The 12,645-nt window shown below is 50.4% G+C and overlaps 1 protein-coding gene across 1 annotated transcript in view; it reads right to left on the bottom strand.

The window, feature by feature from the left end:
• Positions 1 to 9,575: 9,575 nt before the first annotated feature.
• The window catches only part of LOC103195807 (gametogenetin-binding protein 1-like), a 5,401-nt gene continuing 2,331 nt past the window's right edge, over positions 9,576 to 12,645 (bottom strand). Inside the window, exons 3-4 of the mRNA XM_007939442.1 lie at positions 11,541 to 11,680; positions 9,576 to 9,626 (exon numbers count right to left, since the gene is read on the bottom strand). Of these exons, the coding sequence (XP_007937633.1) occupies positions 9,576 to 9,626; positions 11,541 to 11,680 (191 nt within the window). The remainder of the gene's footprint in view (positions 9,627 to 11,540; positions 11,681 to 12,645) is intronic.

Below are 12,645 nucleotides of genomic sequence, written 5' to 3'. Positions count from 1 at the left end.
CGACCCCTCCTTGGGTTTCTGAGGCAGTATCACTGCAGAAGTAGGATTGCCCAACCTTCCTTCTGAGGAGTGGCTGGTGGGTTTGAACCGCCAGCCTTCTGGTGAGCAGTCAAGTGCCTTAGGCACTATGCTACCAGAGCTCCTAACCCTCCCAATTACCTGTATTTAAAAAAAAAAAAAAAAAAGTCACTGCCATCGAGTCAATTCTAACTCCTAGCGACCCTCATTGGGTTTCCAAGGCAATATTTTCACAGAAGCACGCTGCCTCATCTTTCTTTTCTGGATGAGATGAGAAAACTGATGCCCAGAGAGGTTAAGTGACTTGCCCAATGACACACACAATGTGCAGAAGAGCCTGGCTTCAAACCCAGGCGGTGTGACTCCAGAGCCCAGGCTGAGAGCCACTCCATTTCCCTCCACTCAACAGGGTGTTCTTCTGATTTTCCTCTAGTGCAGGGTTTCTCACCCCAGCACCACCGGCATTTGGGGCATGGTAATTCTTTGCCGTGGGGCTGCCCTGTGCATTGTAGGACACTTAGCAGCATCCATGGCCTCTACTCACTAGATGCTAGTAGTAGCCCCCACCCCTCCCAAATTGTGACAACCAAAATTGTCTCCAGACATTGCCACATGTCCCTTGGAGGACAAAATTTCCCCCAGTTGAAAAGCATTGCGAAGACTGGGCGATCTACTTCCGTAGTGATACTGCCTCAGAAACCCAAGGAGGGGTCGCTATGAGTCGGATCTGACTCTACAGCAGTGAGTTTGGTGTTTTTGTTTTTTTTTTTTTAAACCATTGCTGGGGTGTCCAGGAACCCTGGTGGCACAGTGGTTAAGCACTTGGCTGCTAACCAAAAGGTCAGCAGATCTGCGAGAGAAAGATGTAGCAATGTGCTTCTGTAAAGATTTAAAAAAAAAAAAAAAAAACCTCACTGCCTTCAAGTGGATTCTGACTCATAGCAACCCCTATTGGGTTTCCGAGGCTGTAAATCTTTACTGAAGTAGATCACCCTATCTGCTTTCGGTGGAGTGGCTGGTGGGTTTGAACCACTGACCTTTTGGTTAAGCCAAATGCCTTATCCACTATGCCACCAGAGCTCCTTCTATAAAGATTACAGCCTTGGAAACAGTATGGGGGAGTTCTACTCTGTCCTATAGGGACCTATAGGGTCGCTATGAGTCAGAATTAACTTGATGGCAATGGGGTAAGGGCTGAAGTGTCCTACTGTCCATGCTGTCTGCCACTCTACCAGCTCAGGGTTACACCATGTCTTCTAACTGGCCCCTGGCCCCTCTACGCCATCCTCATGCCAGCTTTACTGTCCTCTAAGGCTTAGGTTGGCCTTAGAGGTTGGCCTTTGCAATCTGACCCCTGCCTACCTCTTCATTTTCAGTATGACCCTATCCTTTAGCTCTCTGCCCACATCCATAACCAGAGAGCCACGTTTGTGCCAGCCACTATGCCAGACATTGGAGACAGAGACAGTGTCCATCAGGATCTGCCTTCACAGTGTTTCTGTCCAGGATAGGAAAGCAGTTAGGCACACCCATAGGATCCAACAGCTTCGGGTAGCAGCACTGAGAGGAGTCTTCATTTGCATTGTGGCAGTGATTTAGCACCTGAGAAAAGGCACGACTGAGAGTGCAGAGGGGGAGGGGTGGCAGAGAGTAGAGGAAGCAGTATAACCAGGTGGAATAAAGGAAGAGGATGAAAGAGGAGTCCGTGATGGTTCCCATCTCTGGCTTGGTCAGGGAGGTGGTCTGGTGATATGACAGATGAGACACTTTCCCATCTCCGTACCTTTGCTCCTGTGTTTGCGTCACCCCACTCCACCCCGCCCACTGCCCCTCCCCCTTACTTGCCCGGTCAAATTCCTCCTCAAGCAGCAAATCACAAATGATGCTTCCTCCTTGAAGCCCTCCGAATTCCCCCCTGCTAGAATTACTCCTTCCGCCGCGCTCTCCAAAACTGTATTACAGCAACATCACATCTCATTTTCACTGCATAAGCGTATTGCCCCTCCTTTCCCCCACCAGTCTGTGAACTTCATGAGGGTAGGGAATATGGCAGTTCACGTTAAGCTGCCCTCAGCACAGGAAGCCCTGAGCTCCACTAAGAGCTATCAGAGCGAGAACTCTGTGGGTGCAGAAACGTCGTACCAGGCAAGTGCTCGCTCGTGTGCGCACGCTCGCCGCAGCCAAGCCTCGAGGTGACCGGGCTGCGTGGCTAGGACGCATTTGCTGTGCTTCAGTGTGCACACGTCCTGCCGGTGCCAACCGCCTCCTTCCGCGCTGCCAGCTGTGGCTACCCACGCGTGACGGGGCCGCCCACATGACTTCAACAAGCCCTTCTTAGACTCAACGCCCTGGGCCGCCCCCGCCTCACCCTCTAGTGCTGGGGTCCAAAGTACCCAAGCGCGAAGGACTGGTTAACCAAAGCACAGATGTGAGTGAGAAGGTGCGCCCCCTAGTGGTCAAGCACCCCCGCAGCACTCGCGTGCTAAAAACTCCGTGGCCACCAAAGTACTTTATCTCCTCACTTCCTTTTTGACTTCACCTCCTTTTACTCCCCTCCCACTCACTCCCTGCCAGCCGCACAGGTCTCCTTCCTGTTCCTCAAATACACCAGGCCTACTCCTGCCCAGCATTTGCTCTTGCTGTTTCCTCTTCCTGCAATGCCCTTCCCCCAAGTACCCTCTTGGCTCTCTCTCTTCCTGCAGGTTCCTGCCTACATTTGACCTTCTCAAAGAGGTTTTTCCCATCCCATCATTTTGTCTAAAACAGCATTCTTGGGGACTCTATCCCATTACTTATTTTCATTTTTCTTCATAGTCCTTGTCACCCCTGAAATAGTATCTGTTTATTGCCTGTCCCCTTAGTAATAATAAAAGCTCCGAAAAAGTGTAGGTTTTGTATGTGTCCTTCACGTCTCTATTTCCCAGTCCCCAGAACAGAACTGGGATGTAGTAGGAGCTTAGCAAATATTTCACCCATGAATTCTTGAGAACATTCTATGAGCCGTACAGCACTTCATTCAGACCACAAAAGAAGTCTATGATCTACCCATTTCACAGATGTAGAAACTGAGACTCAGAGGGATATGGGAGCTGCATGCAGTCACATCAGTCTCAGAGTTAGAGCTGAAGTTCCAACCCATTTCTGTCTCGGATTGCCTCTGCCTCTCTGTTCTCCATCCTGTTCTCTAGCTGGAAAATTGTAACAGGTGGTTTTACCTCACCCCTCCCCCTGGCTGTATACCAGTGACTCCATTTGGGGGCCAAAGCAGCATCTCCCTTGTGGGACATAGCCAGGGCCTTGATCTTAGTTCTCTAGTGCTGCTATAACAGAAATATCACAAGTGGATGGCTTAAACAAACAGACATTTATTTTCTCACACTTTAGGAGGATAGAAGTCCACATTGAGAGTGCTGGCTCCAGGGGAAGGCTTTTTCTCTCTGACAGCTCTGGAGGAAGGTCTTTGTCTCTTTAGCTTCTGCTTCTTGGTTCCTTGGAGATCTCCACGTGTCTTGGCATCTATCTTATCCCATCTCTAGTCTGTTCACTTGTTTAATCTCTTCTATATCTCAAAAGAGATTGACTCAAAATACATTAACAAAGACATATCATTTCCCAAATGGGATTATAACCACAAGCATAAAGGTTAGAATCTACAACATATATTTTTTGGGGACACAATTCAGTCTACCCTTTGACCCCCAGAAATTCACATCCTTGCCACACGCAAAACACATTCACCTCATCACATCATCCTAAGATCTTAAATCAACTTCGAGTCCAAAATCTCATCTTCTGAATCATCTAAATCAAACATGGGTGAGACTTCAGGCATATTCCATCCTGGGAAAAATTCCTCATCATCTGGGAACCTGTGAAATCTAGATTGCAAGTTATCTGTTTCCAAAATACAGTGATGAGACAGGCACAAGGTAGACATTTTCAGTACAAATGGGAGAAATTGGAGGGAAAGCAGGGATAACAGGGACCGCGCTAGTCCAAAATGCAGCAGAATAATTGACATTAGCTCATAAGGCTTGAAAATAATCCTTTCTTCTCTGAGACTCTATGCAATGGCCCTGCCCTCCAGATTCTGGGTATTGGCCATGCCCTTTGGATCTGGATGGAGGACCCAGAGCCTGGGCTTTAGCTCCACCTTCCAGGTCCTCTGGGGTGACAACTCTGCTCCCCTGGCTTTAGATGATTCCATTCTCCTAGTCCATTGGAGTAGCAGCCCCAAGCCCTTGGTCCTGGTAAGCCCCATTTTTCTGCCCCTATCATGGCCCCTTCAGCTTTGGATGGTAGTCTCATGCCCCTAGCACACCTTAACAGCAGTCCCACACTCCAGAACTGTGTTGGTGAAGATCCAACTCTTTGAAACCTAGGATTCGGTGGCCCCATACTTTGGGATCCAGGAGACTGTGGCCCCACCCTTTGAAACCAAGAAGGGCCTGCTTCCCACGCTCTTTCCAACAGTTCTGCTGATCTCCAAGCTCCTTCAGAGGTGGTCCTACTCTTTACTTGGAGGACAACAGATGTAGCTCCTTTGGCCTGTTTTCTTCCTATAGAATTCCAAGGGGCAGATTCTTTCTCTGTCCCCTTCAGTCTAAGCTAATGGTTGTCAGTTGTGGTAGTTGGTTAGATCTATCAGCTACAGGCCTAATCTCTTTAACAAAAGATTATGTAGCCACGTCCTTGGTGAACATTATAGGACACATGCCCTTAGTTTGTACAACAGAATTTTACAAATCTTTGAGTTCTGTTTTCAGCTTGCATACCTCATTTTTAAGTCCATCTCTTTCCTCTCACATTTTATTATGAGTGGCAAGGAGAAACCACATGGTCCCTTTAAGATTTTGGTTAGAAATCTCATCAGCCAGACATCCAAGTTCATCATCTATAAGTTCTACCTTCCACCAAACATTTGCACATAATTCAAACAAGTTCTTTGCCACTGCATAAAAAGCATCGCCCTTCTCCCATTGTCCAGTTACATGTTCATCATTTTATTTTAAAGCCTCACCAGAAGCACATTTAATGTCCATATTTCTAGCAACATTCTTTTGCTGGTGCCATAGGTATTCTCTGAAATGACAGAGACTTTCTCGATAGGTCTCCTAACTTTATTTTGAACTATCACCAGAATTGCCTTGGTTGTCCATAATTCTACCAATAGTTTCTTCAAGGCAATCTGGGCTTTTACTACTAATGCACTACCAAGGCGATATCACTGTGGAGGTAGATTACCCAAAATTCTTCCAGCCTCTACCCATTATCGAATTCCAAAACTATTTCCACATTTTAAGTATCTGTTAGAACAGCACCCCACTCTTCTGGTATCAAATTCTTAGTTATCTAGTGCTGCTATAACAGAAATGCCACAAATGGATAATTTTAACAAACAGAAATTTATTTTCTCACACTTTAGGAGGATAACTCAAACAATGCAACACACTGTCACCAAGTCAGATCCGACTCATAGCAACCCTTCCTTGGGTTTCTGAGGTGGTATCACTATGGCAATAGATTACCCAACCTTCTTTCCGAGAAGTGGCTAGTGGGTTTGAACCGCCAGCCTTCTGGTTAGCAGTCAAATGCGTTAGGCATTAAGCCACCAGAACTCCTTTCAGGAGGACAGAAGTCTGAATTGACAGTCCTGGCTGTAGGGGAAGACATTTTCTGTCAGCTTTGGAGGAAGGTCATTGTCTCTTCAGGTTCCTTGCTCCTTGGAGATCTTCACATATCTTGACATCTGTCTTACCCCATCTCTACTCTGTTCACTTGTTTAATCTCTTTCATATCTCAGAAGAAATCGACTCAAGACACACCCTACACTAATCCTGCCTAATTAACATAACAAAGAAAACCCATTCCCAAATGGGATTATACGCACAAGCATAGAGGTTAGGATTCATAACACGTATTTTGCGGGGACATCATTTAATCCTTAAGAGACCTCCAGGGAGGGGCATCCCATAGCTTCCAGCTTTGACCCTGCCCACATTTCCCTTGGGCCACCCAGCCTTCCCCTGGCTCCCAGATGGCCTAAACTACTGCCTTCCTTTCAGCCCTTAGTGAGTCCCCAAAATACCTTCAGGATGGACCTGAGGGCTGCTTTTCTTGCCTATATCTTACCAGGGATACAGTGAGAAAAAGACAGCCACACACGTAGAGAGAAGCACAGGGAAAGAGAGAGTCAGAGATAAAAATATACATAGGTACCGACAGAGACAGACAGAAGTGGATGTGGGTAAAGAGAAAAACTCAGAGAGTGACAGAGAGTTGGCAAGTCCTGACATAAAGGCCCATCTTAACTCCATAGGCCTGACTAGGGACATTGCCAGCCTAATTGGCCCTTTTGAGCAAATTAGAAAAACCTCCCAACCTCCAGGTGCACATAACCCCAGGCAGGGAGCAAAGCTTGATGAGCCTAGCCTAGTCGACTGGGTTTTAGACCCTTCTCGTCCTTCAGCCTGCATGGCTGTTCACTGCATCCCTCCTCTGGCTTTCTGTATATCCAAGAGGGCACGGTAGCTTTAAAACACAGCCGGTCCTGAGGTCTGACCCATAGACTTGTCTGCGCTGTTCCCTTGAAGTACTTCAGACATGGCTGGTCTCTTTCCAGGCTGGCCTTGAGTCTGAGGCCCGCCCTCTGCACTTAGCTACAGGTTTTTCCTTGTCACCCATCAACAGCTCAATCACCTGCACACAGGACATGCTCCCCTCCCCCAAGGCCTGCCAGTGGACCAGCCAGTTCTCTCTCCAGGAAGGACACCTGTCTCACCAGAAGACCTGACTGATTGTTGGGGGCGTTTTAAGCCCCATAGCAGGTCCTTGGGCCGTGTCACTCTTGCCTGTCCCACCCATGAGTGTCTGGCCAGCCCAGGGAGCCCTGTGGGGCCAGGAACAGGGCCTCACACCAGTGGTGCATGCAGATCCCCCTTCCTGCTACAGCGACAGGACCAGCCTCCACACCTTCCAGTCTCACAGATACTCTCCTCTGTAGTCACAGGAAACCTGGGAATGGACTGGAGGTACCATGATCCTGACAGAAAGGAAAAATGAGGAGCAGAGGCAGAAGGGACTAGCCTGGGGTGCCAGGTACTGGAACCAAGGTTTCTGCCCTGCTCAGTGCTCAGCAGCCCCCTCCCTGTGGTCTCTAAGAATGAGATGCTCTTGTCCCTGAAATGAGGTGGCCATAGCCCGAGAGCTGAGATGGCTTGAGTAATCACTCTGCTCAAAAGAAGCCAAAGAGCCTGAGCTGCCAGCCGTGGGTCCAGCCTACCTCTACCTGCTGTGGTGCCTGCCTGTGCCCAGCTAGGTGCAGGAGGTGGGCCCCACCCAAAGGACAATGGTGGAGGGCAGCAGCTGGTCTGTATAGTAGTGCCCAGGACCTGGATTCTCTCTCCAGCCTTGGCCTGGTCAGAAGGAGAGGTGTTCTCTCCATGGGACGCATGAACAGAATGAGTGCTATGTCCACATGGGATGGGGGCAGGGGGTCCAGGTGCACCCAGAGAGCCCACAGGCCACCTTCCAACCTCCCCTTCTGTGATGGTTATGTTTGTATGTCAACTTGGCTGGGCCTGGTTGAGTGACTGGGCAGCTGGATGTAGTATTCCCTATGATGAGACTGGTAATCAACTCCACGGTGGAATCTACTGGGAGCGGCTGAGTACCTGCCTTTGGGCATGTGGTCTGCCTCCTGTATGTAAGAGAAGCTTTGAGAATAGTCTCTAGCCTATGGCATGCTTGGACCCTGCATGTAGCCATGTCATTGCTCAGCAGCCTGCTATGCTCTGCCGACCTTGCGACTTACAATGGACTTAAGTTAATGGCCTGCCGTGTGGTCTGGTAACATCGGGACTGTGCCTTTTTATTTGTCAACCTTGGGGCTTCCAGCCTCAGCAGCCAGCAGCTGTCTGAGTGAAGAAATGCCTCTAGCTCCAGTGGGCCAGGAGCAGGAGGCAGAGCTGGACCCCAGGGTTAAAGGGCTTTCACCCAGCCCCTAGAGCCTGGCACTTTGAACTTGGACTTAAAGCCTCCAAATTGGAAGAATAAACTCCTGTCTGTTAAGGCCATCCCATTTGTGGTATTTTCTTGTCAGAGCGGCACTAGGTAACCAGAACACCCCCCAACACACATACACACACACACACACACACACCAGCCTGCTCTGTTGGAGGAAATGATTAGCAGGGCAGTTAGAGTACAGGTGAGTCATCTGATCACAAGGCCACTTCCTGGCTGACTCGGGGACAGTGCAATGGCCCTTTCTGCCAGCCCGCAGCCTGAGTCAAGGACTCCATTGACTCTGGCCAAGAAGCCTAGGAGAAAGCCCTCAGCCCCACCCATGAGTCGTTAGCTTCTCCAAGCCCTCCCCTTTCCACCAACCCACCCACAGCCAGCTTTGGTGGTGGTGGTGGGGGGGGGGTGGGCTGCCAGCTTCACTGGGCTGGGTCTAGGTAGGTACAGCTTCCCATCTCACCCCAAGCATGTGGCCACGAGGTCATCTACCCAACAAAGAGCTGTTGCTTATTAATCCTACTAATTACTAAGAGTGCCCCCCCCCCGTTTTCCGACATTGAACTTCAGCTCTGCAACTGCCCTCAGGCTAGACACTGCAATGACAGACAGACATGGTGGAGGCCCCGTGGGGAATGTCAGACAAACTTCCATAAACAGCAGTGGCACTGAGAAGAGTTGGGGGCAGTGTCTGCTTTCATACACATGCTGGGGAGCTCGGAGTCTGCACGCAGGCAGAAGAGAAATTGGCCCTCCAAGAAGGCCTGGTGAACAGTGCCCCCTGGTGTCCAAACCAAGCCTGCCCCCTCCATGGGTCTGCAAGGGATGGACGCCCCAGTCTGAGAGCCATGCCTCCTGCCTCAACCCCAGGGACCCTTCGCCTGTCTTTGCAGTTCAGGCCTCCTGAGTCAGGGACCTTAAATAGCTGAAACAGGTCCCCATGGCCCTAGGGCTCCTTTCCTGGCTTTGTCCCTGAGCTGGCTGGGCAGGAACTTCCTGCTGGAGAATTCCGGGATCCTCCCAGTGAGGCCACAAGCCTGGCCTGGGAACCTGGGGAGGGAGAGATGTCAGGAAAGCTCCTCCTAACAGGGGCGGGACTGTGGGCAACAGGGCCTCCCCTATGCTGTGGAGGTAGGCAGTCCCCACCCCCAGGTAAAGCCCACCCTACCTCCTGTCCTCCCAGCTCTGATGCTCAGTGCTCCCACCAGAGCTCAGGACTCTGCAACCAGGCCCTGGCAGCCCCCTGGGCACAGAATGGGGATTAGGCTGAGACCCTGGACAGACTGGGCTTGGATGAGGCTGAGGATGAAAGGATGGGGTCCAAAGACAGACAGCTGAGCCACGAAAGGCAAACTATGTTTTTATTACCAACATTTCAGGCCTGGGTCTGATGACGGGGCAGTGCTGGGCTGGCCCACCCTGCAGACACAGGGACAGTGGTCATCTTAAGACCATCTGGTCCTAAGGGCCCCTTGGATGTTCCCTAAAAAGAGGGGGACACATTGCAGGGCAGGGTGGACTCGGAGCCAGTACTCGTTTCACTCTGGAGGCCAGTTCCCCATCTCGTCCATCTCCTCAAGCAGCAGGTGCTGGGGGCAGAAGGGGGGAAGAAAGTTGCCTCAGGCTCCCTGCCCTGCTCTGCACCCCATAACCTTCAAGCTCCCAGGGCCATGTTTCCTAGACCCTCCTCACATTCCTGCAGCTGACCCTGAGCCACTTCCCTTTCCCTCACTATTTTATGGTGGGACCTTTCTTCCCTCCAACTTGTGGGGACACCTTGGAAGTTCCAGGAATCAGGCACCCCAGCCAACCCTCCCCCTCCATCACCTCTGTCCCAGACACCATGCCAAATGGCCTTGGTGCCTTTCCTTCCAGCCTAGGGTGCTACTTCAGCTGTCTCAGTGCCTCTCCCCCAGGTCCCCAGCATTCCCCAAAGGCTGAGGGGCGACTTCCTTCTCCCTCAGGTTGATTTCCCTGAGAGCAGATAAAGAGAGAATGAGAGGGTGGGAAGATGATGACAGGACCCTTGAAACACCCTCAGGAGGAAAATATTCCTGAGACAGCTCTGCCCACAAACTGAGGTCTGGGCTGGGACCTCAGTTGCCACCACCCAGAAACTCCCTGGAAAACAAAAGCCAAGCCCATCGCCATCAGTTCCAACTCACAGCAACCCTGTGGTAACAGAGCAGAACTGCTCCGTAGGATTTTCATGGCGGTAATTTTTTTGGATGCAGATCGCCAGGCCTTTCTTGCACAGTGCCACTGGTGGGTTTGAACACTAGCCTTTAGGTTAGCAGCCAACTGTATAACACTTGTGCCATCCAAGGACCTCCGGAACTCCCTAGGGCCCCCACTGCTGCGCAGTCCACCCCAGAATTGTGACCACTAGGACCAAGTCAAGTTCCCATAGCAAGCAAGCAGGCTGGCTTAGAGAGTGGTACGGGAGCAGCAGAGAGGGGTGATGACAGATTTTAAGATTAGAATTCTGAAAATGGAACAGTTTGGAGGCCCTGGCAGAGCTATCACTCGGTGTGGCTGTGGATGAGTTGACACAGCTTGTTTACCATAACAGAGGGGGCACCTGTGAGTCAGCATGAGAGAGCAGGGTTAGGACAATGAATAGGATGCCCTTCTGTGTGTACTACTAAGTACACCAAGGGGTGATAAGAGCAGAGTCTAATCTCTGTCACCTGATGCCCCTTACAGTTATGGCCATATACTCTTCAACTCCCAGAGCTTTGCAGGTAAAGAGACTGAAGTCTGTATTTAATAAAGTCACAAAACAAGTTGGGCCAGAGCAGACTTTGACCAAAACATTTGGCCTCTGAACTTTGTGCTCTTTTCTTTTCTAAGCTACACGGACCCTCCAGGGGCAAACATGCCCTAAGTGAAAAAATGAGCTGATTACTAAAATGAAACTAAGTTCAAAAAGGGCATAGACAAGTTTTCTAACAATAGATTCATCACTGTGCACTCAGAGAAGCGTAACCTTTAAGACTGATGCCAGCCAGGAAGGCTGAGTAGGTCCCAGTGAGGTAATTTCTCTGTATCTCTATGTGCATTTGTGGGAGTGGGCGTGAACGAGACAGAGAACAGAAAAACAGCAACATCATGTGAATTACAGATGCACAGGAAAGTGCTACAGCCTGTCTGGACAAATCCTCTCTCTGTAGATGAGGAAACTGAAGTCCAGAAAGGGGAAGGGACTTGCCTTAGGCCATATAGCAAGTGAATGGCAAAGATAAATGTAAAAACAAACATCCTAACTCTGGGTCAGTGAGAGGCAGAAAGATAGATGGAGAAATTGTGTGTGTGTGTGCATGCACATGTATGCGTGCATGGACACATGCTTGTGTGTAGGGGACCAAGTCTTAATCTCAGAAACACCATTACCAAGAAGGGATTATGCCTCCCTAGGCAGTAGGGAGAGGGGCTGGAGCCAGGGGCCAGGCTCTGTGGAGATGAGAGGCAGAGGGCTGGTGATCAGGATGGGCCAGACTTACCTGGCCATCCACAATGCCCGCCTCCTCCAGGGTGACCTCTGGCTGGGTCAGCAGCTTCCGGCCCCCCTTGTCACCCATCTTCCACAGGCGAGACTCCCGCTGCACTGCCAGAAGCTTCTTTAACTCTGACTCCACAAACCCTGTCAGTGGAAGAGATGGGCATGAGACAGGCAGGAGAAAGGTGGGCTACCTACTGAGGACCCAAGGAAGAGAAGAGGGCCCCTGCTTTCTGAATCTCATCCCAGTCCTGTGTGATTCTTAGTCCGTAGCCCTTTTGTCTTCCATTCCCTGGATCCAGCCAGATACCACTTCCCCAGTACCCTGCTTTCTTCAGGAAGCTCACTTTCCACAGATTCCCTCCTGCAAAACCTGAGTGTGTGTCTGCTCACCTCCAGGGGAGAACATGTGGGAGGGTAGACATCTGTGCCCTTCCTCCAGCCGCCAACTCAGGAGTATCTGTATCTAGAACCCAAACTGCCTGCGTTAAGTCCCAACTCTGCCACTTACTAGCTGTGTGACGTTGGACACGTTATTTAATCTTTCTGTGCCTTAGTTTCCTCGCTGTGAAGTGGAGATAATAATAGGACTTACCTCAGAGAGTCATAACACAGTATCATGTGAAAAGTACTTAGAATAGGTTCTGGCCCATAGTAACTGTTATATAAGTGCCAAGAATTATTTTATCATATTATGTTATTACTATTGAATCAACTGTTCCTCACGTCTGAGCTGCTGAAGTAAGGGATGGGGATGGGCTGCACGGGAGGGGACACCCTCTGGGGCACTGTCACAGCAATGCATGATGGGAAAACTAGGGCTGGAGATGGCTTCCCATAGTAGTTGGAAGACTCTGGGTCACTTGATCTAGGCTGAGGAAAGGGTAGTGCTCAAGGACCCCCAGCCCTATCCACAAACCCCCACCTCGCCATCTCTCAGACCCTGAGGAACCAAGCCCCTTCTCTTTCACACCAGCCACTACTAGACAACACACTGCTTCCTGGCCTCGGGCAGTCATTTTAGGTCCTCTGATACCACCAGGTGGTAAGAACTGGTATTGCACTTCTGAGACTCTGGCCTGCCAGGGGCTGGATCCCTGGGCCTAGGG

Source organism: Orycteropus afer, unplaced genomic scaffold (genome assembly GCF_000298275.1).
Source record: "Orycteropus afer afer isolate SDZICR_OR568_19922 unplaced genomic scaffold, OryAfe1.0 scaffold00059, whole genome shotgun sequence".
NCBI classification, from domain to species: Eukaryota; Metazoa; Chordata; class Mammalia; order Tubulidentata; family Orycteropodidae; genus Orycteropus; species Orycteropus afer.
The sequence above is the reverse complement of the archived record's forward strand: the minus strand, read 5'-3'. Positions and strand labels throughout refer to the sequence as shown.